The following is a 26,197-nucleotide window of genomic DNA, read 5'->3' on the forward strand; positions in this document are numbered from 1 at the left end:
CATCAGGTAGCTAACAGAATTCAAAATGACAAGGCTTGTATCAATATTGCTACAACTCTTCGGGCCTGCTAGGACCATGGAGACTGAAATTACAGCAACATCTTGAAATATAAAAGTGAAATTTGATTGGTATACTGGAAGTTTTGCTCACTTTACTACTATGATAACTGATGTGCTTTTTTGTCTCCGACAGTTTCTCCCTATGGTTATTCAATTATCAGATCAAGTTGGACTGTGAAGATTTGCATCACTTATCCAACCCCATAACTTTGACATTCATTATCAAAACCTGATACCGAATTGTTGACACACTGCTGAACTCATTATTTTCCAGAGAAATCTACAATTCTTGGAACAGCAAGGTTACCTAATGACAATAATTGATCTTCGAGGGACTTTCATTTAACACATTTATTCACACACAAATTATTTAAATCTGGAGGGTAAAGACAGTAACATTTCTCACTTTGGAATAATCCAAGTTGAACTATTTTTATTTTAGAAGTGTTAAGCAGTCCAGTTTGGAAATAGTAAATCATGTAAAAGCCATTTTGTTTGAAAACATTTCAAATGGTGGGTTTTTTGTATTAAACAAAAATACAGTAAATTCTTTTTGAATGTTCCAGTGACAACTTGCCATTGCGCTTCCTCTATTTAATGTACTATTTGATCTTAGTTCCCAGTTGCTTTTGAACAGCTGTATAACATTCTTTGCACTTTTCCCCCCTGGACACAGAAGTTATGATCACTGCAATAACAGCAGCAAAAGGAAGCCCTAGATCAGAGATTATTTGTGCCCATTCAAATATGAAGAACCATCGAACTGTAATCAGTTTGAACCACAGCAAATGTCCTTCTGCCTCACAGCTTCTATGCTGGGAGGGGAGAAAGGACAATAGAATTCACCACATCCAAAGTACCTTATTTTCAGGACCTTCCCCCTTAAAAATTTCTGCTCAACCCATTTCAGCACAGATGAATGGAATCATGATGTTCACTTGACACGATCAAAAAAAATCCTATTGCATAGTCTAACTATCTTTTACTATTTAGGTATATTGCTACAGTTAGAAATATCAAAAAACATGAAAATCAACCAAATCTGGGGACATGAAACAGTACAGAACACATGAAGCATATACCACACCAATGGTGCATACAAGTGTCTCAGGAACTGAATTTCTATATAAAAAAAAGGATGGAAGGTAAAATTTAAAGGCTGATTCTACACGAGTTATGAAATCTATACTTTCATTGCAAGAGGGATTGGGTTTACTTGGACGTTCTACTGGGGTGGTATACTAACTGATGTGACTAATTTCCCTTTCCATCTGTTACCTCATTGTAGAAACGTTTTTTTGGGGGAGAACTAGCTGAATTCAAATTGTACCAAGGAGGGAAAAAAGGCAAAATAAACTTGGCATCTCAAAGAAAGGGTCCTTCCCATCAATTTTGGATACGTGAAGAAATAAAAGGCTGTAGGCTCACTCACCATTTGCATTGCAAGGCTAATCAAAATTAATGGATATACTTGACAAAACTACAAAGTCCTTGAAGAATAAATTCACTTTTGATTGTTCCATCAAACTGCAAATTTAGTTGTGGTTAGTCACCTCTCTTTCGTCAGTGTTTATGTTCTTAAAAAGCTTACATTTTTCAGCACGCAAATAGGTCTATAAAAAAGTGCACTATTAACTACCCATCCCCTCAAAATCTAAACACATTCGTGTGCAAAAATGGCTTTGTTCACCAGAATATCAAATGGTTGTACAACTACCACAACTATATACTTTCCTATTCTGCAAAACTGTCCTTATTCCCAAACTGGAACAGAGTCTGGAATTATAAAATAGAACCCCATTAAAAGAAAAAAACTTCAAAAACAGGAAGATTGAAAAGGAGTTTGGTTTATATGTACACTAAAAATATATATTTAAATTACTTCCAATATTGGCCAAATTTTTCACTGAAGTAGGTTATCCAGTCCAAATACATGACCAACATTTGCACATTTTCATAATTCTGAATTATTATACCCCACAATTTACATATTACAATACAAGCAGCAGCTGTTCAAAGCAACACATTTTTAAAATTTCTGTGTACAGCAAGCATTAGTTAAAAATGCAAACTGCACTGGATGATCAGGGTACAGTTGACTGTCATTTGCTGTTATAAATTTTTTCAACTTTATAGGTAAATTTTAAAACGGCTATGATATATACATCTGTGCATTGAACCCGCAACAGACTTGACATCATTGTGTGTGTGTATATATATATACACACTTGACATGAACTTGGGTTTATGGAAGGTCTCCACATTTGCTCGTCTTCAGCTGAGCATTTTCCCTCACTTCATCAAAAGTGTAGCTCTTTATAACTTTGCCATTCTTGAAAACTGTATGCAGCAGATCCTGTAAAAGAACATTTAAAAGTCAGATACAACCAACAGATTGTAAGTTCAGAAAATAACAGTGCTGCCTTTCCAACTGTGGATCAACAAAATTTATTAAAGGCAGACATAGTTACAAGCTAGTAATGTACAAATTGCTACATGCCTGAATCTTAAGGAGACACACTTCAATCCAACTGTTCCTGATAGGTCTATCAGCTGTGACTCAGTGGGGAACACTTACCTGAGTCACAAGGTTATGGGTTCAAGTCGCACTCCAGGACTCAAGCACAAAAATGACACTCCTGTGCTGCACTGTCAGAGGTACTGTCTTTCAGATGAGACGTTAAACTCATAATATCACATTGCTATTTGTGGGAGTTTGCTGGGTGCAAATTGACTGCCGCATTTTTTACAACAGTGACTACACTTTAGAAGTACTTCAACAACTGTAAAGTGATGAGATGTTCGGTGGTCATGAAAGGTGCTGTAGAAATGTGAGTCTTTCTTTCTCACTAATGTCCCATCTATATTCAATTCTTATCCTCTTATTTTACATTTCTGCTTTCACACTAAAATCATGCCTCTAACAAGCAACACATGACATTTTTGCAATAACTTCCCATTCATTCGATCTTTTTATTTGTTCTTGGGACCCAAGTGGCACTGTCAAGGCCAAATCTAAGTTGTCAAGATGGTGGCAGAGGGCAGTTTCCTTGAACTGCTACACTCCTTTATTATGCCCCTAGAATTGAGTAGGGAATTACAGGACATCAACTAAACGAAGAAGGAATGGCATGTTCAAGTCAGATGTGCAACGTGCAAAGTGCTTGGGAAATGATGTTTCCCTTACATTATTGCACTTGTTCTTCCTTCTCATTCCACATTTGTTATCCCATCTTTTCTAAGCTAACTCAGCATTAACAATTCACTATGACTCTCTTGGCCTTTCTTTCTGAGCTACTAGCTTGTCACTGCTACTACCTTATTGACAATTTCCCTCCAGTTTTCCAGAATCAGTTAAATAATTAGGTACTTAGCATACTAAGTGATAGGTATTTTATTTAGAGAGCATCAGCAGTACCTCACAAAGGAACTGACTGTGGTAAAGTTTTTACAATGTAGTATTGAAAAGAGAACAAAAACTCCTCTGTCACTCTAACATTAAACAATGTTTAAGTAGATATATTTATCTAGAATCAGATTGAGTTTAAGATACATTTCCCATGTTGTGATTTACTGTTCATCAATTTTGCAATCATAATCATTAGTTCTGCTTGAAGGGGATAACTTGATAGAGGTCCTCATAAGCATTTGTCTGCTTGAAACCTTCAAATACAGAAGGATGTTTCCCAACTGGGCAAGGAAAACTCAGTGGTTTCTGTGCTCAAAATGATGCAACACCATCACTGAACACATCTACTAAAACAATCTACAGCCATGGAAGGGTCAAGCCACTCGGAAGCTACAATAATGTTTGTTGGAAAGAATAAAAGGGAAACTGCATCTGCAGAATTTCTTGTTTTTTTGAAAAAGGGTATCTGAGGGACGACAAGGACACTTCTCAGCAACCATACTTGACCATGTTGTTCTGCAAACAAATGAGCTGGCAACTTGCTTTCAAACCTTTGTTACTGCAATGAGGTGATACATTAAATAGTTTAATCATAGTCTGATGCTCTTCATTTATAACATCCGTAATGCAGAAGAACTTGCTTAGGTCTACTAAGCAATACTGCGGTGTAGGGTGGGTGGGGGGGGGGGGGGGGTGGGGGTGCGGTTCTCTGGTTCTTCATATGCAATGAAATCATATGCTCGTTCTTCTATAACAGATTTACAATTTGTTAGATGTAGTGCTAAGAAATTCCTGACCGCACAATTATATGCAAAATGATCTAACCAAAAAGCACCAGTAAGAAGGACAAAAAGATTTTTGAAAGGCTAATTTATAAGAAAGGAGGCTATACTTAAATTTGGAAAATGACTGAAAGATCTCAGTTGAGGACAAGATTTTTAACACTAGATTGGCTTTAAGAAAAATACTAAGCTAACCAAGCAATTTCAAAAGATAGAGATCAATGGAGCAATTACAATGGAAAACACATTTAAAAATCTGCCTTTCTTTGTGCACTTTAAAAAAAAAGTGTTTCTCTTGACAGTGCTCAAGATGTTAACCCTACACACATCTCTGTACATAATGCAAATTTTACATTTGACACCAACTACCTTGCATCCCTTTGTTGCGATTTTTCAGTAATTTTTGTCAACATTAAGAATGGAAGCTCCCAAAATGAAGATTAATACATCATGAAAACCTTAGCAGCTCATAGCATCAGGTATCCAGATCCATTCCCAAACTGCATTCAGGAAAGTAAAAAAAAGGCTACATTTAGTCACGAGTGCTAGCAATTGATTCAAAGTGCCTACTTTAATACCATAACTACATTTGGACAGCAGCAATGTTCTATTTTTGAAAATGGCCTCTTGATTCGTGTTTTGCACTATCCCGAAGCTTCCTTGATGATCTTTTTAAATAAACCTACATAATGTCTCGCTCTCTGGCTACTACTCTGCGCACAGAGCCTTGCTGAACTTCACAGCAACCAGCTTTTCAAGTGATGGGCAGCATTTCCTGAAGAGGGTCTCAGTTTTTTTTTTAAGAAAGAGAAATTTTAAATTTAATCAACAGGAGCGTCTTCAAAATAACAAAAACCCTCCATACGTAAGGTAGAAATGTTTTTTTAAAAAAAAACTACAGCAATGGATTTCCTTGAAGGTTTAACCACAACTTTAAGGAAACCCAGTTAAACTGCAATTACTTTAAACAAGACCTTCCCCAAATCGGAGTCGGCGAGGTTAATGGAAGATTTCTCCTCACATGCATCCCTTCCCACCATTTTTCTGTTCACATGAAGCAACTTTCCTTTCTCATTTCTCACCCTAACCCTCCAAATACTGTACATTCCCAACTTCTCCCTCCCTTCCTCATAATTCCCACTCCTGTTGCTCCCTCACCTGCAAAATGTTTTGCAGTTCCTGCTTGCTGCTACTCAACAGGCAAACGGGAAGTTGCCCGAGGGCCATGGCCAATTTGGTGGATGCATTATTGCCCACATTCTTGTTGACTCACCCAGTCTTACTCCTATTTAATGCTCCTCCCTCAGCCTGTCCTAGTTTTGCTGACAAACTGGGGCTTCAGCTTCTCAACAGAAAAAATGACTTGAATGAAGCAGTTATAGATCCATGGATGCAGATTACACTATATTAGGAGGCACAGTAAGTGGTATACACGGGAGCAGGATGTTACAAAGGGACACAGACAGACCAAGAGTGACAAAACTATTGCACATGTGGGATAGATGTGTGAGGGCATACGAACTGGAATATTCTCAATGGTGAAAGACTGGGGGCTGTGAAGGAGTAAAAGGATTTAGGTATCCTTGGGTATAGATCACCAAAAACTAGTGCACAGGTACAAAAGGTAATCAAAATAGAAAGCTGACCTTTATCTCAAGGGGTTGGAATACAAGAAAAAAGTGAAGAAGTGATGCTGCAGTTGTACAGGGCTTTTGTTAGACCTTATTTTGAATAGCGTGTTCAGTTTTGGACACCAAACTCAGGAAAGATGAGTCTTGGAGCAGGTACTGCACAGATTCATCAGAAGGACACAGGGTTGAAGTGTGGTTTGTTTTTTCTTGAATTTAGATATTTGAGCTGATCTAATCAATAAAATAAGGTGATCCAATTGAATAGATATGGAGAAACTATTGTTTGATAGGAAATTGAGAACAAGGGAACAGAACGTTTTAAAGGGTCGGCACAACATCGTGGGCCGAAGGGCCTGTACTGTTCTATGTTCTAACGTCAAACTTAGAGCTAATCCATTCAACAGTGAAATCAAGAAAACCTTCACATATTTTCCCACTACCACAGAGCTCTGAATGCTAGGTCAATTTAAATTTTTAAGACAAAGATCAATACATTTTGGTTAGGTAAAGGTATTCAGGATCAAAGTCAGGGTAAATGTAGGTGAGGTACATATCAGCCATAATCTAATTGAACAGATTAGGCTTCAGGGCTCCACGTTGCTAATTTATTTTGAAAGCACTTATAGTGCCATAATCTGCTTATGGTGCTATATGTGGTTTAAAACCCATCGACAGTTTATCAAATAGAAGTAGGACTGTGTACAGATAGACAAGGGAGCAAGGGCATGTAGGCAGCAATAACAGCACTATTCTCATTTCAGGATGCTTCGGAGAAGGTGCTCAATCGGGGGCAGAGGGCTGCCTGGGTAAATAAGATCATCTTATTGGAGAGGCAAGGAGAATTATGGTACAGGGTACCATAGAGCAGAGGAGAGTGGATACAGTAGTGAGGACAGCAGATATATGCATCCAGAGAGGAGCTGAGAGGATAGGAATTGTTTGGCATAAAATTGGAATACTGAATGCTTGTGGAGACGTTTGGTTTCTGGTCCATCAGGAAAGATAATACATAAGTCAAGAAATGGGGAGGGGGTAGATGGAGGGAAATAGTTTATGCCCACCATCACTCCCCACACTCTACCAACTCACCAACCACTGGAGACAGTTATTTAGCCCTAAAATATTTAGAATCGTTGATCTCCCGATAACCTTCCCTGTTTCAACGAAGAAAAATAATTCAGCCTTTCACTGTTAGAATGCGACCTTCAGTGCACTCTTTCCATGGCTCCAATATCTTTCCTGTAATCAGCTGCCCAAAGCTACTGGCCATACTCAACATCTCAAATAATAGCTTACACAAATTCAGCATCACTTCCTTGCTTTTATATTCAACGCCAGTATATATAAATACACACAGAATCTCATTTGTCTTTTCCACCACCCCTTCTCCCCTTGTCTTTTCTACCTGCACTCTCACCTTTAAAGATGCATGTATCTGCCTCCTGGTTCTCTGTTCCATTCTGTTAATAATATTGCTGGAAATTTCTTCCAATTCTCTTCTCCACCCACCCCCCCTCACCAACACACAAAATGTACTATTTCATATTTCTCTGCATTAAACTGCCTCTACAACCTATTTCTCCAACTACTAATCTTGGTGCTCCTACGTTCTTCCTCACACATTACTTAATACTGGCAAATAACAGTTATCTCTCCTCTTGTGCCTATATTCAAATAATTAACAGGGGCACACCACAACAGACTTCAACCAATGTGTTGTTCATTTATCATCCATCACTTGGCTACATCCCCTGGTGCATAATCTGCAACAAGTCTTGTGCTACCTCAACACCTACTCAAAACTCATACGTTCACTACATAACCTTTATCCATCTCCTGTTCAAAAGAAAAGCTGTCTGTATTTGTATTGCCAGTGGCTTACCAAGGATCATTTGGTTTGTACATTCTTTGAGGAAAATCTATGAAGTTTGATTCTAACACCTTGTAACCCAGTTCCATGTTCAGGCCAATATTGGCAAAGCTCCACATTAATGATTTGGTTAAAGCACCAGGAATCCAGGATACAATACTGGACTGGATTAGTTATAAAAAAAAATTAGAAAAACATTGGACAGGGGAGGCAAGAAGAGAATCCCACAAATGTTAATGCTTGGATCAGTTTCTACGAATATACTTAATTAACTTTGGTCTCCAGGTCACTTGAAGCTGTCCATGTTTTTGTGGCCATTAGAAAGGTACAAATTTACTTACAGGACCATTTTCTTCTTGCTCTCCTTTACCCTCTTCAAGTGTAACATAATCGCCTGAAGTAGTACAGTGCAAAGACAGACGTCCTTTCTTTGATCGCTTGTTCGGATCCATAACTGGATCTTTGAAAACATTTACCTAAAAATGAGAAATGTCAATTTACAGACATGAAAAAGTACCATTTATAACTTGAACTAGAAAGCAGTTACTCCAGTTAATGAAAATACCTACACAAAAAACATTACTCAAAGTGACATTTATGATATTAAGTCACAAGAATCAGCAAGGTTCCAGGTTGATAACCGCTATCCAATGATCATCACTACAAAGTACTTCTGTAAATCAAATAAATAGTCTACCAACACTCACCGTATGCTCCCATACGGAGGGAAGGTAGTATGGGGATACTACATTATCACACTTCAGCAAGCATTAACTGTAGGAGAAAACAGTTGCAGCTGTGGAGCCGAAGAACAATCCCATAAAGGTAATGTTACGAGTGCTTCCTTTTTTTTTGTTAATTTGAGTGAGGGGATTGGAAGGGTCATTTCCCTGCAACTCCCAGCACAGCTATAACCAGATTGCTTCTTCTCCCTTACAACTTTAATAGAGGATACCGTGTCATACTTGAGCCTTCACAATATCCAGTTTTAAACAGGAATTCAGATACACTAATCAAAATAGTGAACTAAGCCTGAGGATTCTTCTCACATTCAAAATGAGTGATTATAGTGATCACAATCAGTTCTCTGATGTACCTTTTAACTGCTGCACAGTATTAAATAGGGTGAAGATGTATGTTACCAGTATAAATGATCTCAAAAAGCCATCAACCTCTGACTAAGAGCAGTTGAGTATTTACAGCCCTTTGGCCGTCTCAGTCTCAGAGAATGGAATGCAATGGAACCCTCAACATTTAAGAAGTATTTAAATGAGCACTTGAAATGCAATAGCATACAAGGCTACCGACCAAGTGCTGGAAAATGGGATTAGAATAGATCGGAGCAAAATACTGAGGATTCTGGAAATCTGAAATAAAAACAAGAAATGCTGGAAATGCTCAGCAGGTCTGACAGCATCTGTGGAGAGAGAAGCAGAGTTAACGTTTCAGGTTAGTGACCCTTCTTCAGAACTAGCAAATATTAGAAATGTAAAAGGTTATAAGCAAGTAAAGCGGGGGTGGGGCAAGAGATAACAAAGGAGGTGGTGTAAATAGGACAAGGTCACAGAATAGCTGACCAGAAGGTCGTGGAGCAAAGGCAAACAATATGTTAATGGTGTGTTGAAAGACAAAGCATTAGTACAGATAGGGTGTTAACGGACTGAAATTGAACAGCCGCAAGTACAAACATGAAAAAAAACAATGGGTAAGCAAATTGAACAAACTAAGATGAAATAAAATACAATAAACACAGGAAAAAAAATTTTTTAAAGGGGAAAAAAATAACTAAAAATAAAAGTAAAATGGGGGCTGTCATGCTCTGAAATTACTGAACTCAATGTTCAGTTCGACAGGCTGTAGTGTGCCTAATCGGTAAGTGAGATGCTGTTCCTCGAGCTTACGTTGATGTGCACTAGAACACTGCAGCAATCCTAGGACAGAGATGTGAGCATGAGAGCAGGGGGGAGTGTTGAAACGGCAAGCAACCAGAAGCGCGGGGTCCCGCTTGCGGACTGAGCGGAGGTGTTCCGCAAAGCGGTCACCCAGTCTGCGTTTGGTCTCCCCAATGTAGAGACCACATTGTGAGCAGCAAATACAGTATACTACACTGAAAGAAGTACAAGTAAATCGCTGTCTCACCTGAAAGGACTGTTTGGGGCCTGGGATAGTGAGGAGAGAGGAGGTAAATGAGCAGGTATTACACCTCCTGCGATTGCAGGGGAAGATGCCATGGGAAGGGGACGAGATAGTGGGGGCATGACGTGCCCCCATTTTACTTTAATTTTTAGTTATTTTTTTCTTTTTCTAATTTTTTTTTCTGTATTTATTTTATTTCATCTTAGTTTGTTCAGTTTGCTGTCGGAGTTTTTTTGATTTTGCACTTGCCACAGAGTTTTAAAACTCAGAAAGCTGATTGCTCCTGGACTGAAAAGACCTCTCTCGTGTCTGCTCTCACCAGCTTTGGAAACCATTGAAGATATATAAACCCCATGAGAGAGAAGTCTCCTCCTACAATCAAGGGCTCTACAGCGAGCTCGAAGCACAGTAAAAAACCCCTCTAGAGATTGCCTCAAACCTCTCCACTACTTTTTCTTCTGCTCTTTTCTGTATCTATTTACATGTGCGTATCGCGTATTCATGCTAGCATCGAGTGTAGCATGTATTTGTAGGCGTTAACCGAATTAGACCTTAAGTTTAAATTTAATAAAATTTCACTTTTCTTCTTTAAACCTAAGATTTCACTTTCCTTCTTTAAACTGGGCGGCACGGTGGCGCAGTGGTTAGCACTGCAGCCTCACAGCTCCAGCGACCCGGGTTCAATTCTGGGTACTGCCTGTGTGGAGTTTGCAAGTTCTCCCTGTGTCTGCGTGGGTTTCCTCCGGGTGCTCCGGTTTCCTCCCACAAGCCAAAAGACTTGCAGGTTGGTAGGTAAATTGGCCATTATAAATTGCCACTAGTATAGGTAGGTGGTAGGGAAATATAGGGACAGGTGGGGATGTGGTAGGAATATGGGATTCGTGTAGGATTAGTATAAATGGGTGGTTGATGGTCGGCACAGACTCGGTGGGCCGAAGGGCCTGTTTCAGTGCTGTATCTCTAAACTAAACCCTGTATATGTTCATTTCTTTGCCTTATAATTGGAAAGCGCTGAACAAGGATTCACTAATGGGGAGCTCAAAACATGGTGTGTTTAAAATTAAAACCCTGTTACAATAAGACCAGGTGACGGCTGAGAAAGACCCCTAGGCACCTTTCTCACCTGGTCGTAACAAGAGGCTGAAAGCCATTTTAACTAATGAACCAGTGTTGGCTGTTCCAAATTTCACTAAGCCCTTCCAGGTAGCAACTGATGCTAGTGAACTGAAGGTCGATACAGTCCTGTTACATGAAGAATCAGGTATAGAAAGGCCTGAGGGATACTTTTCCAAAAAGCTAAATCGACAACAAAAAAAGATATTTAACAGTGGAAAAAGAAACCCTAGGTTTATTTTTGGCTCTCATGCATTCTGAAGTCTATGCCTGCCACGACTACACAGACACACTGGTATATACTGATAATAACCCCCTAGCCATCGTGGAAAAATTCATAAACCAGAATGCCAGATTATTCCGATGGAGCTTACTATTGCAACCTCATCACTTGAAGATTATCCACTTTGCAGGCAAAAATAATGTAATTATGGATGCTTTATCTAGAATTTAACTTTACTTTGAGTTATTTGAGTGCAAAGATGGTACAAAGCAGAACTGCATTAACTGTGGGTAAAGAGTGAATGAGAATGAATGCGTAAACATGTTAAAAGTTTTTCATTTGTTTTTCCATACTTAGTAATGAAATGCATTTAAAAATGGTATTTCATTTCTCCAAGGGTGGAGGTGTTATGAGCGCTTCCATTTTTTTTTGGTAAATTGAGGATTTGTGTGTTAAAACTGAAAAGATTCCATAGATGCTGGAACATTTAGAAAAAAGTCATCAGAAGGTCTTTTGGACTGAGCTTGTAAACAAGAGTTACTGGAAGAATCAAGGGCCGGAATTTTACGGTGGGTGGGCGGACAGGAGCCAGCCCCCGACATAAAAGTCGGTGGCAAACCCACTTCTGCCTCAACTGGGGATCCGTTCCGTATTTTAATTGTTCTGAGGCGGGACTTCCATCCGCTGGATGAAGCCCCGCCTCATTGAGCTGCCGGCCAATCAGCAGGCCAGCAGCTCTTAGTCTCAGCGGGGCCACCGGGAGAGGTGGCCACTGATGGGGCTGCAGCCCAGCCCAAAATAGAAGAAGCCATGGAACCGGGACTAAAGGTAAGTTTTGGCTGCCTTGCTGGGGGTAATCAGTTGGGACCTGGCGCGGCAAGGGTGGTCAGTTGGGGGGGGGGGGGTGGCGTGTTGGGTGCTGGGCACCGCACCACCCCACCCCCGGGGATGATTGCAGCCACCTGGGGCAGTGGAAGCAGGAGCGGGTTGGGAAAGCCTCCCACTCCATTTTACGTCACCCCTCCAGCCACCATCCCGCTTGTTGGGGTGGTGTAAAATGCCAGTCAAGGAGTGTTAAAAACAAGCCCTTACTGGAAGGCACCAGATAATTACCCAGCAGGGGTATTGTTTGACTTGGGGAAAGATATTTATAAAGAAGTGACAGGTCAAGATTTACAGGGGTCAGGTAACTTGACTCTTGTATCATTGTCCAAAACAAAACCAAAAACACCAACTCATTGTTTGTTATGGACAGTGTTTAAGCAAAAACACAGTTGGAGAAAACTTGCCAAGGGAGCAAATCCCACCTCAGCTTGTTGCAGCTCTTTGAAAAGCTGAACAATTTTCCATCTCTTTGAGAAGTTCTGAGAAGCAGGTGTAAGAAACAGACTGAATCTGTTGCTGCAGTTTTCCTGGAAAGCCTTCCCAAAATGATCTTCACTGTCAACTGACCAAAACTGTTATAGGAAGATCCCAGCGACAGCCGACTCAGTGTATTTGGGATGCCAAACCAAAACAAAGGACATCTGACATCTTTCCATATCTTCTCTTTACTTCAAGAATTAGCAAGTATGGGGCCAAAGTATTCTTTTTGTCTTATTTTTTGCAATTCAGCTCCAAAGAGTAAATCTCTATATTTCCGTTTAACCAGGAGGGGGGGTGGATGTGAGGGGCTAAGGTAAAATGGGAACTTTTATAGTTCAATCTGTGTTAACGCTTCTCATCGTTACTGGTTAAGACTTGTTTTATAATAAACTTATAATTTTGTTGTTTATTAAAGAAATGTGGTTGGTGTGCTTCAGTCTGAGATAAAAACACAGGCGGTTTTTACCCCACCCCAGTGAGCCGAATGGGGGGGGGGGTGCCCGATTGAGGGCCGCCCCCACTTCCCCAACCACCCGCAGGACCAGAGATGCCCCCTTCCCCTCGCCAGGTCGCAACCGATTTCCCCGGTGAGGCAACGTTACCTTACCTGCAGTCCTGGCTCCATGTCCTCGGCTGGGCTGCAGTCCCAGCAGTGGCCACCATTCCCGGATGCTCTCAATGAGGCATTCCTCCCTCAAGCGGGTGGAAGTCCCACCTCGGAACAATTAAAGCCCAGGGACCCGTAAAATGTTGGTCGGATCCCCGAGCTGGGTGGAAGCGGGTTTGCCACCGACTTTTACATCGGTGGCCAGCTCCCGTCCGCCGGGCGTAAAATACAGTCTACAGAGTCTATGATTGACCCTATCGATAACTGGGAAAAAATTTAAATAAATTTTGTGACCTGTGGAGAAGTGGAACTAGAAAAACAGTGAAATCCTCCTGCCTCGGTCATAACAGTAATTAGATAGCTTCTTCAAAGAAGAATATTAAAAGGGGATGGAAAGTGAGGAGAGCTGGTTTAGATTAGGTAGCACATTGAGGGAAAAAAGTTAGTCTAGATCTTTATGTGCGATTACATTCTGTGATGCATCTAGTTATATAGTTAAAGCTTGTTCAGCAGAATGGAGTGAAATTACTTCCAAAGTTTTATGCTGTGTTGTTCAAGTAGGAGAATTGACATTTAGTAAACTCAGAATTCAAAGGTTATGTACAATGCAAATGGCCAAAATGAGCAATAAACCTAACAGCCAGCTTATAGTATTCAGTACAGCAGTCCAAAGCATGTTTGTAACAGATTGGTTCTTGATTTGATTCATAGTCTGCATATGCAGCCCCAAAGTAATTTTTCTATCCAAACCTATAATTGTTTAAAATGCAGTCCAACAACTCAACATAGCATAACATACCCCAAGGCCATTGGTTACTACATAACTGCACTTGAAGGAACAATTCAGAAGATCTCTCGTCATCTTCTGCAACAAAGCACCACCAGATCCAAAGGTAATGTTCTCAATGCTCCATTTATGCTCTTTCATTCCTTGTACAATCTGAAAAACAATGCATGCTACTTTTAACCATTTACAGTTGGTGCCCAACAACATTCCTACTGATGAGGAAGGCCATCAGGCTCATCTTAATTCATCCATCTATAAAAATTATGCACTCCCCCCATAGCTGCATCCAGTTGTTTCTAGAAGATAACAAGGTTTTGCTTCCATCACTCTACGCAGAAGTCCATTCCAAGTTAATCAATCACTCTCAATGTGAAGAACTGAAATCAGTCCTCAAGTTATTTTTACGTTTGAACCGGTGTCCCATTGTCTTATTTCCACAGCCGAATTTAAAGTAATATTCTGGATTAACTTCTTCCATACCATTTATTATCCATACTTGAAAGATGCCATACTTAGAGCACTTCAATGCTTCACTTTTTTTCCCAACAACCAGAACTAGAGACAGTACTCAACGTATATCCTGACCAAATTACTGCACATTTGATTTATGTTTCCTTTGATTTGTATTTCCTGTTTTGGCTATGTAGTGCTAGTGGTTTGTTGCCATTTTATTCTAGAAAAAAACTGCCCAAGAAATTACTTAAGCTAAATTATAAAAGGGACGGCAAAATTCAAATTGCTGTCAGAAAATGTGTTAAACTAAATGTAGGCATGTAAATACTATAAAATATACAAGAGCTAGTTTACAACATATACCAAGTTCCACTCATCCACTACCACTGTCCTTGCAAGCTGATACTGGCTCCCAGCACCAATGACAAATTTAAAAATCACTGTTTAAATTCTTCAACGGTCTCACTCCTCTCCATCGCTGTATCAGCACAGCATTGCAACATCCCAATGGCAACCCCCAAATCAACAAATTCTGTTGCACTGACTCTAGGATCATAACCCCTTCCCCCACCGCCCCCCTTCCCCTCCACAACCCCGCACCGTTGGCAGTCATGCCTTCAGGTGATTATAGGCCCCAAGCTCTTGGGATTCTCTCCCTAAATCCCCTTCACTCTCTGCCCTCATGGTCCTTGAAACTACTTAAACTTTTTAGTCATCTCACCTACAGCTTCTGCTTTGGTGTGAAAGAGGTATTGTTGCAGCACACTTAACTTTGAGTAGTTATACGATGCAAATAAATCAATTTAAAAACTCAGCCAGTAGTGTCTTTCGAAAACTGGATAGTAAAGTCTAGTACTAGTAATTACCTTGCTGGACTGCGCACTCTTACCTCTTGCAGAGTGTTTATATCCACGCCATCTCCCTGAATAATTCTCAAATAGGGAGGAAACACTTTATAACCTTTACAGTTTTCGGTCGGTGGAAATTTTTTCCCAAGGATCTCAAGAATCTGTTGGACAGGCAATTGACATTTTGGTAATTCAGCATCACAATGATCAAGGCCAAAGATCAATTATTTGACTAGTTACTTCAAGCTCAACCACAGCGGAAACGGCAAATTCAGCCCGGTCGACCCTGCAAAGTCCTCCTTACCAACATCTGGAGGCTTGCGTAAAAATTGGGAGAGATGTGCCAACAGCCTGACATAGTCATACTCACAGAAATGTGTCTTACATCCGATGCCCCAGACATCACTGGGCATGTCCTGTCCCACCAGCAGGACAGACTCACCAGAGTGTTAGGCACAGTGGTATACAATGTTCGTGTCTAATAAGTTCTGTTAATGGATGTTCAAGACCTGGTAGTTGTAGATAATAGGGTGAAAGGCTGTTGGGTGTTGATTAGTTAATTGTATTCAGATGTATATATAAAGAGGCAGCCAGCACTGGCTGAGTGTTGTTAGGAGTGGAGAAGTAAGCTCTGTGGCAAGCAAGTCTCCACCAAAGCAGCCTAGTCTCAGTGTCTTCTTCACAAACAGGCTTGGAAGTTTCTCTAACATTGGTAGCAGAGGATGGTTGCCTGAAAGTGAAGATTAGAGACTAAGATTTGTTTTCAGACAGGAGATTAGAATTGGAGTTTTTTTTTTGAAGATGACTGAAACCAGGTTTAAGGTGCCGGGATATGATTTTCCACTGCTGTTTTGTGAAGCCGAACCTTCCGATCAATGTAGGAATAAAGTTGATCAATGGAGACGGATTACATCTTTACTAAAAGAGGAAGGAATAGCCCTTGCACTTTCACGTCCCTCCAGAAGCAAGACCGGAGGTGAGACCGCACCTGGAGTATTGCGTGCAGTTCTGGTCACCGCATTATAGGAAGGATGTGGAAGCTATGGAAAGGGTGCAGAGGAGATTTACTATGATGTTGCCTGGTATGGAGGGAAGGTCTTAAGAGGAAAGGCTGAGGGACTTGAGGTTGTTTTCGTTGGAGGAGGAGAGGTGACTTAATAGAGACATATAAGATAATCAGAGGGTTGGATAGGGTGGATAGTGAGAGTCTTTTTCCTCGGATGATGATGGCAAACACGAGGGGACATAGCTTTAAGTTGAGGGGTGATAGATATAGGGCAGATGTCAGAGGTAGTTTCTTTACTCAGAGAGTAGTAGGGGCGTGGAACGCCCTGCCTGCAACAGTAGTAGACTCGCCAACTTTAAGGGCATTTAAGTGGTCATTGGATAGACATATGGATGAAAATGGAATAGTGTAGGTCAGATGGTTTCACAGGTCGGCGCAACATCAAGGGCCGAAGGGCCTGTACTGCGCTGTAATGTTCTAATTCTAATTCAAAGTGTTCTCTGAGCTCGAGGCTCATCATTTGGACAATGAGGAAGGTTTGGACAAATCTTAAAATTTATGGATTAAATTTATATGAATGATGACTTATTGAGTGCCTATGAGGCGTGGTTGGACTTTGATAAGTTTAGAAAAATGGATAGTTCTTTCACAGAAGATATCATGGAGTTTAACCGACTATATGCAAGGTTGCATTGATTCTACTTGGAAATTCCTAGATCAGTACTTACCTTCAAATTGTTGGATTGTGCTAGGATATCAAACATGGATAGGCTCTTGGTATTAACTCGAGTTAGATTCAAAGAAAGAGATATGCTTTTTGATCAGATGTCTGACGCCTTGCAAGTATATACAATACATTACTTTCTGGCCGCTATCATGGCGCAAATGGGCTCTTCAGCGGTGACACTGAACGTGGAGGATACAATGCTAGCAGCATTGAGGCTGTTCAAATATGGGACCCAAACATCAGAACGAAAGGAGAATCACACAAATGAATGAGGCTAGACACCCTTTTGGCAGCTAGAACAGACTGCAGGAATTGGGCAATTATGGCAGAAGGATGAACCCCAGGAATAACCAGTCAACAGGTGCTTCCAATGTGACCAAAAGTATTATGCTTTACATTGTCCAAAAAGGAATAACCGTGTTTGAGATGACACATGACGTGGAAGGTTTGGAAGTCGAGGATGACACTACTGATCAATCAGAAGGAATTGTACTGGTTACAAGAAGTAGTAATGAGGTGGCTTAGTCGCAGATTTGTTCAATTGCGCGGTACTACGCAGTGGGTGTATGTCCACGGTATGTGGAGTGGATTGGTTAAGGTGTCACACGGATTCTTTAAGTAAAGAAGACCTAAGCAAGGTCAAACAATATGACCATTCTACCTGTTTCAGGTTTGGGGATGACAACACGTTGAAATCACTAAAAGAGTGGTAATTCCATGGAAAATAGCAGGGGTAAAGCATTTTATTAGTACAGATGTAGTATCCAGTCTTTGCTGTTAAGTAAACAGTCTATGAAAAAGGCTCAGATGAAATTAGGTATGGAATATTCTAAGGCGATTGTCTTTGGGAAATCTGAAGCTTTGCAGTTCAGAGAGTCGGGACATTATTGTATTCCTTTAGCGAGACCCAACATCTCTAAGCAGGATGTTAAAGAGGTATTAATGGCATTTGGGGGTAGGAATTTAAAGGAAAAAAGGCAAACTATTTCAAAATTACATAGACAGTTTGCACATCCATCTTGTCATAGGTTGAAGGTTCTGTTAAAAGATGCAGGGGTAATAGATAATGACTACACTAAACATAGAGCAATGAAAAATGTGATATCTGTTTTAAAAAAAGGACACCATCGCTAGCTGTGGTGAGCCTCCCATTAGCAACGAACTTTAATGAAACTGTAGAGATGGACTCAAAGGTATGGGATAAAGAAAAGACATTTTTCTTCTACGCTTGATAGACACAGCAACTAGATTCAGTTTGTTGACAATTTATAGTAAAGACAAAAAAGTAATCGTGGACAAGATAATGGAAAGGTGGATAGAAACGGGTCTGGGAGCACCGACTAGATTTCTAACCGACAATGGAGGAGCATTTACCAATGATGAGTTCAGGACTGTGTGCAAAAATATGAATATTGTAGCAATGCACACGGCAGCAGAAAGTCCTTTTTAGTAATGGGATTTGTTTGAGAAATCAGAGTGATTGACAACGCCCTGAAAAATTTCAGCCAACCAACCAAACGACTGCTCTGGTGTGGGCAGTGTGTGTGCAAAACACCCAGATGGTTGGGGGCTACAGCCCCTATCAATTAGTTTATGGCAGAAATCCGAAAATACCTTCAGTAATGTGGGATTGTCCCTCAGCTTTAGAGGAGACCACGATTAGTTCAATTTTTGTGGAATATTTGAATGCCATGAATGCAGGGAGAAGAGCATTTATTAAGGCCGAGGTTTCAGAAAAAAAGCAGGAGAGCTTTGAGGTATTTGATCAGGCCATCAGAAAAGAATGGAGAGGCCCAGGAAAAGTTATAGGCAGATGGCAAAACGGTAATTTAGCAACATGGCAACCAAACTATTAAAACACACAAACCAAACCGGAAAGGTGAATCAACCGTGGCTAACACAAGTTAAGGATTGTATTAGGTCAAAGGAAGTGGCTTATAAGGTTGCCCGAAAAAGTGGAAAGCCCAAGGATTGGGAACAATTTAGAGTCCAACAAAGGAGAACCAAGAAACTGAAAGAAAGGGAAAAAAGAGATTACGAATCTAAGCTAGCTAGAAACAAAGGCAGACTGTAAAAGCTTCTTCAGGTGTGTGAAAAGAAACTGATTAGCAAGGACAAATGTGGGTCCACTGTAGGCAGAGACAGAGTTGATGGTGGAGAATGAGGAAATGGCAGAGAGACTAAACAATTACTGTGTGTCTGTCTTCATGGAGGAAGACAGAAATTCTCCCAGAAATGCTAGGGAACCAAGGGACTTGTAAAAATGAGGAACTGAAATTAATTAGCATCAAAAAAGAGGTAGTACTCGAAAAATTAACTGGATTCAAATTTGACAAATTCCCTAGACAAAATGAGACATCCCAGAGTTTTGAAGGAGGTAGCTATAGAGATAGTAGATGCATTGGTGGTTATCTTTCAAAATTTCATAGATTATGGAAGGGTCCTGCACGCTGGAAAGTAGCAAATGTTACCCCACTATTTAAGAAGGAAGCGAGAGAGAAAACTGAACTACAGACATGTTAGTTTGGCGTCCGTAGTGGGAAAAATGTTGGAATCTATTATAAAGGATGAGATAACCGGACACTTGGAAAATAAAATGATTGGGCACAATCAACATGGATTTGTGAAAGGGAAATCATGTTTGACAAACATGTTGCAAGTTTTTTGAGGATGTTACTTGTAGCATACATAACGACAACCAGCGGATGTTGTGTATTCGGCTTTACAGAAAGTTTTTGATTAAGGTTCCAAACAACAGGTTCGGAAAAAAATTTAAGAGCACATAGGATTGAGGGCAATATACTGCTATGGATTGAGAATTGGTTAACAGACAGAAAGCAAAGAGCAAGAATAAATGGGTCATTCTCAGGATGGTACGTTATTAGTGGGGTACCACAAGGATCAGTGCTTGGGCCACAGCTGTTTATAATCTATATAAATGACGTGGATATGGGGACCAATTGTAATATTTCCAAATTTGCAGATGACACAAAACTAGGAGGGAATGCAAGTTGTGAGGAGGATGCAAGGAGGCTTCAAGGGGATTTGGACAGGCTAAGTGAATGGGCAAGAACATGGCAGATGGAATATAATGTGAATAAGTGTGAAGTGATCCACTTTGGTAGAAAAAACAAAAAGACAGAGTGTTTCTTAAATGGAAGGGGGTTGGGAAGTGTTGCTGTCCAAATAAGACCTAGGTGTCCTTGTTCATGACTCACTAAAAGCTAGTATGCAGGTGCAGCAAGCAATTAAGACAGCAAATGATATGTTGGCATTCACTGCAAGGGGATTTGAGTACAGGAGTAAAGATGTACTGCTTCAATTGTATAAAGCATTGGTGCGACCGTGGTAGAGAATTCCATAGGTTCACCACTCTCTGGGTGAAGAAATCTCTCCTCATGAGTCCCAAATGGCTTACCCCTGTATCCTTAGACTGTGACCCCTGGTCCTGGACTCCCCCATCGGGGGAGCTCTAGTGGCTACTAACAAGTTAGATGGTAAAGGATGCAAAACAAAAAGAGCTCGACAGCTGGAGAGAATTTGGCACATACATGGAGGTGCCAGATAGAGGACAACCAGCATTGTCCCTTAGATGGATTTGTACAAAGTACTTCCCGATAGTACGTATAAAGCTAAGGCCAGACTTGTAGCTTGGGATTTGAGGAACAACTAGGCAACCAGGAAGTTAGAATAGACCCCCCCCCCCCCCCACAGCAGGAAAAGCAAGCTTGAGGATTTTCCTAGCCCCTTTAGCGACACACTCAGGAGAAGGCAAGTCCATTGACAGCAAAGCAGTATTATTATTTTTAGAGATACAGCACTGAAACAGGCCTTTCGGCCCACCGAGTCTGTGCCGACCAAGAACCACCCATTTATACTAACCCTACAGTAATCCCATATCCTGTAATTTTTCAAGGAAAGAAATTTCAAAGGAAAGTATTTTTAAAGCCACTAAAAGAAGCTGGAGATCTAGAGGGGAAATTAGGAAGCTAAACAAGTGTGTTTATGGGCCAATCGATGCATCCATGATGTGGTACTTTTCAGTTAGGTCTGTCCTACTAAACACTGGTTGTATTCAGATAAAAGCAGATCAGGCAATGTTTTACTGGTACTATGAAAACCAGCAGGCATTTTCTTGATGCACGTAGACTATTTTCTGTGGGGAGGATCTGCGGCATTTGAGAAATTTGTGGTAGATAAAGTTATAAAGGAATTTCAAATTGGGCTTCCGGAGCTTTTAAACATATAGGGTTGAATATTGGACAGACTAAGTTGCGGGTAACCCTAAATCAACAGTCTTACTGAGAGAATGTTAATAGGATCCCAATAATCAGGCCAGATCCTCACAAAAGGATGACTCTGCAATCAAGGAAGCAGACCAGTTAAGGACCTTAATCAGGCAATTAAACTGGTTGCGTACACAAACTAAGCCAGATGCTTGCTAGGATGCATTAGAATTGAGCACCATGCTGAAACATGCTACTGTTGGGGAAGTGCTGAAAGCAAATATGACACTGAAGAAATTGAGTTTAGACAAATGTACACAAGTTTCCAGCACTTGGTGACCCAGAGGAAATTAAATTAGTAATTTTTAGTAACACCTCACACACTAATCTTCCCGATGGTTATTCAAGCACAGCAGGGTTCATTATATTTTTGGTGGGATAAATGTTGCCCATTAGCCTGGGAATCGAAGAAAAGAAAGAGGATAGTTAAAAGCACCTTAGCTGCTGAGACACTTGCAATGATAGCGATAGATAGGGGTATGTATTTATTGAGTATTATAAAGGAACAAGGGACAATGAGAAAAATTATCCTACAGAATGCTTTATAATGTCCATTCAACAAAAAGTGTCATGGAAAACAAGTTGAGGATTGATCTCGCGAGTCCAAAAGTAATGCTGGAAAAAAAAAGTCAAAAATAAGGTTGACGCACATCATCGGTTGTCTGATTGTTTATGAAGAGAGGTGCTTGTTCAAAAATTGTTGGATGTCCTCTAAGTGGGGTGTCTTGTGTTATGATAAGTTAGGAAAACTTGGAATTTTTTAAGATCGCTTTCTGATTCTTGAAGTTTTTTTTCAGGGCTGGTACTGTTGAAGGTTGATGGTACATTTTTCTTTATCTTTCATTCATATATGTTTCATTGAAAGAAAAGAGGGGAATCTGTTGGTGTCTATCAAGTTCTGTTAATGTATGTTAAACACTTAATAGTTGAAGGTAATAGAGTGAACAGGTGTTAGGTGTTGATTAGTTAATTGTACTTCGATGCAAAAAGAAAGTTTAAGGCACAGAAAGAGGCCACTTGGCCCATGTCTGTGCCGGCTGAAAAACGATCCACCTATTCCAATCCCACCTTCCAGCATTTGGTCCATAGCCCTGTAGATTACAGCACTTGAGGTGCATATCCATACTCCTTTTGAATGAGTATTTGCAGAGTTATCCTTTTGAGATGAATGCCTCAACTACCCTTTCAGGGAGTGAGTTCCAGACCATCACCTTCTGAGCGAAAAGGTTTTTCCTCAAATCCCCTCTAATTTTTCTACCAATCACTTTAAATCTATACCCCCTCATCATGGACCTCTCTGCTAAGGTGAATTGACCCTTCACCTCCACTCTATCCAAGCCCCTCAAAATTTTGGACATGTCAATCAGATCTCCCCTCAGCCTTCTCTGCTCCAAGGAGAACAACCCCAGAATAAAAGCAAAATACTGCGGATGCTGGAAATCTGAAACAAAAACAAGAAATGCTGGATTCACTCAGCAGGTCTGGCAGCATCTGTGGAAAGAGAAGCAGAGTTAACGTTTCGGGTCAGTGACCCTTCTTCGGAACAACCCCAGCCTATCCAATCTTTCCTCAAAGCTGCATTTTTCCAGTCCTGGCAACATCCTCGTAACTCTCCTCTGTACCCTCTCAGTGCAATTACATCCTTTCTGTAATGAGGTGACCAGAACTGCACATAGTATTCAGAGTTTACAGTTCCAGCATAACCTCCCTACTCTTGTATTCTATACCTTGGCTAATAAAGGAAAGGATTCCATATGCCTTAACCACCTGTCCTGTTACCTTTGGGGATCTGTGGACATTCACTTCCTCAACACTTCTCTGTATTTTCCCATTAATCGTGTATTCCTTTGCCTTGTTTGATGTCCCCAAATGCATCACCTCACACTTCTCCAAGTTGAATTCCATTTGCCACTTTTCTGCCCATCTGACCAGACCATCAATATCTTCTTGCAGCCTACAGCTATCCTCCTCGCTATCTACTACATGGCAAATCTTTGTCATCTGCAAACTTCTTGATCATGCCCCCCACATTTACATCCAAATCGTTTATTTTTTTTTAATTAAGAGATACAGCACTGAAACAGGCCCTTTGGTCCACCGAGTCTGTGCCGACCATGAACCACCCATTTTATACTAATCCTACATTAATCCCATATTCCCTACCACATCCCCACAATTCTCCTACCACCTACTTACACTAGGGGCAATTTCCAATGGCCAATTTACCCGTCAACCTGCAAGTCGTTGGCTGTGGGAGGAAACCGGAGCACCCGGCGGAAATATATACCACAAAAAGCAGGGGACCCAGTACTGAGCCCTGTGGAACGCCGCTGGAAACAGCCCTCCAGTCGCTAAAACAGTAGTCAACAATTACCCTTTGTTTCCTGCCGCTGAGCTAATTTTGTATCCACCTTGCTGCATTTCCCTGAATCCCATGGGATTTTATATTTTTAACCAGTCTGCCATGTGGGAATTTGTCAAAAGCCTTGCAAAAATCCATGTAGACCACATCAACTGCACCACCCTCATCTATCTTCCCTGTTACTTCTTCTGAGGTTAGACTGACTGGCCTGTAATTATCGGTCTATCCGTCGCTCCCTTTTTAAACAGAGGTACAACATTAGCAGTTCTCCAATCCTCCGGCACTACACCTGTATCCAGTGAGGACTGGAAAGTGATGGTCAGACCTTCTGCTATTTATGGATTCAGGACCCCATGAAGTCTCATGGCATCAGGTCAAACATGGGCAAGGCAACCTCCTGCCCTCCTCAACTGATGAATCACTACTCCTCCATGCCCAACATCACTGCCAAGAGATCAACCCTGGCTGAGTACAGGAGGGTATGCCAGGAGCAGCACAAGGCACAGCTAAAAATGAGGTGTCAGCCTGGTGGAGCTACAACACAGGACTACTTGCATGCCAAACAAAAGCAGCATGCAACAGAACTAAGCAATCCCATAAACCAACAGATCAGATCAAAGGTTTGCAGTCCTGCCAATTCAGTCATGAATGGTGGTGGACAATTAAACTAACAGGAGGAGGAGGTTCCACAAATATCTTCCTCAATTATGGAGCAGCCCAGCACATCAGTGCAAAAGAAAAGGCTGAAGCATTTGAGACCATCTTCATTCAGAATTGCTGAGTGGATGATCCATCTTGGCCTCCTCCTGAGGTCCCCAGCATCACAGATGCCAGTCTTCAGTCAATCTGATTCACTCCACGTGATCAGGAAACAGCTGAAGGGACTGGATACTGCAAAGGCTATGGGCTCTGCCAACATTACGGCTGTAGTACGAAAGATGTGCTGCAGTACCAGTCATAATACTAGCCAAGCTGTTCCAGTACAGCTATAACACTGGCATTTATGCGACAATGTGGAAAATTGCCCAGGTATGTCTGGTCATCAAAAAGGACAAATCCAATCTGACCAATTAACGTCCCACCAGTCTACTCTCAATCATCAGCAAAGTGATGAAGTCATCAGAGTGCCATCAAGCGTCACTTAAACAGCAACAACCTGCTCACCGACGCTGAGTTTGGGTTCCACCAGGGCCATTTGGCTCCTGACCTCAGTACAGGCTTGTTCCAAACATGGACAAGAACTGAACTCAAGAGGTGAGAGTGATTGTGCTTGATATCAAGGCAGCATTAGACAGAGTTTGGCATCAAGGAGCCCCAGCCAAATTGAAGTCAATGGGAATCAAGAGGGAAAATTGTCCACTGGTTGGAATCATACCTAACACTAGGAAGGCTGTGGTTGTTGGAGGCCAATCATCTCAGCCCCAAGATTTCCTCAGGGCAGTGTGCTGTCATCTGCAGCTGCTTCAATGACCTTCCCTCCAGGTCAGAAATGGGGACGCTCATTGATTTTTTTTCTTTCATGGGATGTGGCATCACTGACAAGGTTGCCCATCCCTAATTGCTCTTCACAACTGAATGACTCGCTAGGCCATTTGAGAGAGCAGTTAAGAGTCAACCACATTACTGTGGGTCTGAAGTCACATGCAGGCCAGACGAGGGAAGGCCAGATTTCGTCTCTAAAAGGACATTAGTGAACGAGATGGATTTTTACGACACTCGATGATAGTTTCATGGCACCATTATTGAGACTAGCTTTCAATTCCAGATTTTTAATTAACTGAATTTCAATTCCACCAGCTGCCATAGTGGGATTTGAGCGCATGTCTCCAGAGCATTAGGCCGGGCCTCTGGATTACTAGTTTTGATATCACCACTGCGCCACCATCTCCCCATGTACAATGTTCAGTACCATTCGAAACTCCTCAGACACTGAAGCAGTCCATGTCAATATACAGCAAGACCCGGACAATGTTCAGGCTTGGGCTGGTAAGTGGCAAATAACATTCGTACCACACAAGTACCAGGCAATGACCATCTCAAACAAATGAGAATTTAACCATCTCCCCTCGACATTCAACGGCATTGCCATTGTTAAACCCCCACGATCAACATCCTGGGGATTACCATTGAGCAGAAACTGAACTGAAGCGGCCACATAAATGCTGTGGCTACAAGAGCGAGTCAGGGGCTAGTAATTCTGCTGTGAGTAACCCACCTCCTGGATCACCAGTGCCTGTCTACCATCTACAAGGCACAAGTCAGGAGTGTGATGGAATACTCTCCACTTGCCTGGACGAGTGCAGCTCCAACAGTACTCAGGAAGCTTGATACCATCCAGGCCAAAGCAATCTGCTTGATTGGCACCCCATCTGCCACCTTAAACATTCACTCTCTCCACCACCATCACACAGTGGCTGCAGTGTGTACCATATACAAGATGCACTGCAGCAACTAACCATACCTCCAACAGCACCTTTCAAACCCACGATCTCTTCCACCTAAAAGGACAAGGGCAACAGATGAGTGGGAACA

At 41.3% G+C, this 26,197-nt stretch overlaps 1 protein-coding gene across 1 annotated transcript in view; it reads right to left on the reverse strand.

Moving 5' to 3' along the window:
- Positions 1 to 396: 396 nt before the first annotated feature.
- nampt1 (nicotinamide phosphoribosyltransferase 1) overlaps positions 397 to 26,197 on the reverse strand; it is a 72,869-nt gene continuing 47,068 nt past the window's right edge. The window contains exons 8-11 of the mRNA XM_068050936.1: positions 15,326 to 15,445; positions 13,996 to 14,136; positions 8,094 to 8,228; positions 397 to 2,416 (exon numbers count right to left, since the gene is read on the reverse strand). Of these exons, the coding sequence (XP_067907037.1) occupies positions 2,306 to 2,416; positions 8,094 to 8,228; positions 13,996 to 14,136; positions 15,326 to 15,445 (507 nt within the window). The 3' untranslated portion in view covers positions 397 to 2,305. The remainder of the gene's footprint in view (positions 2,417 to 8,093; positions 8,229 to 13,995; positions 14,137 to 15,325; positions 15,446 to 26,197) is intronic.

This window comes from Heterodontus francisci, chromosome 18 (assembly GCF_036365525.1).
Source record: "Heterodontus francisci isolate sHetFra1 chromosome 18, sHetFra1.hap1, whole genome shotgun sequence".
Lineage (NCBI taxonomy): Eukaryota > Metazoa > Chordata > Chondrichthyes > Heterodontiformes > Heterodontidae > Heterodontus > Heterodontus francisci.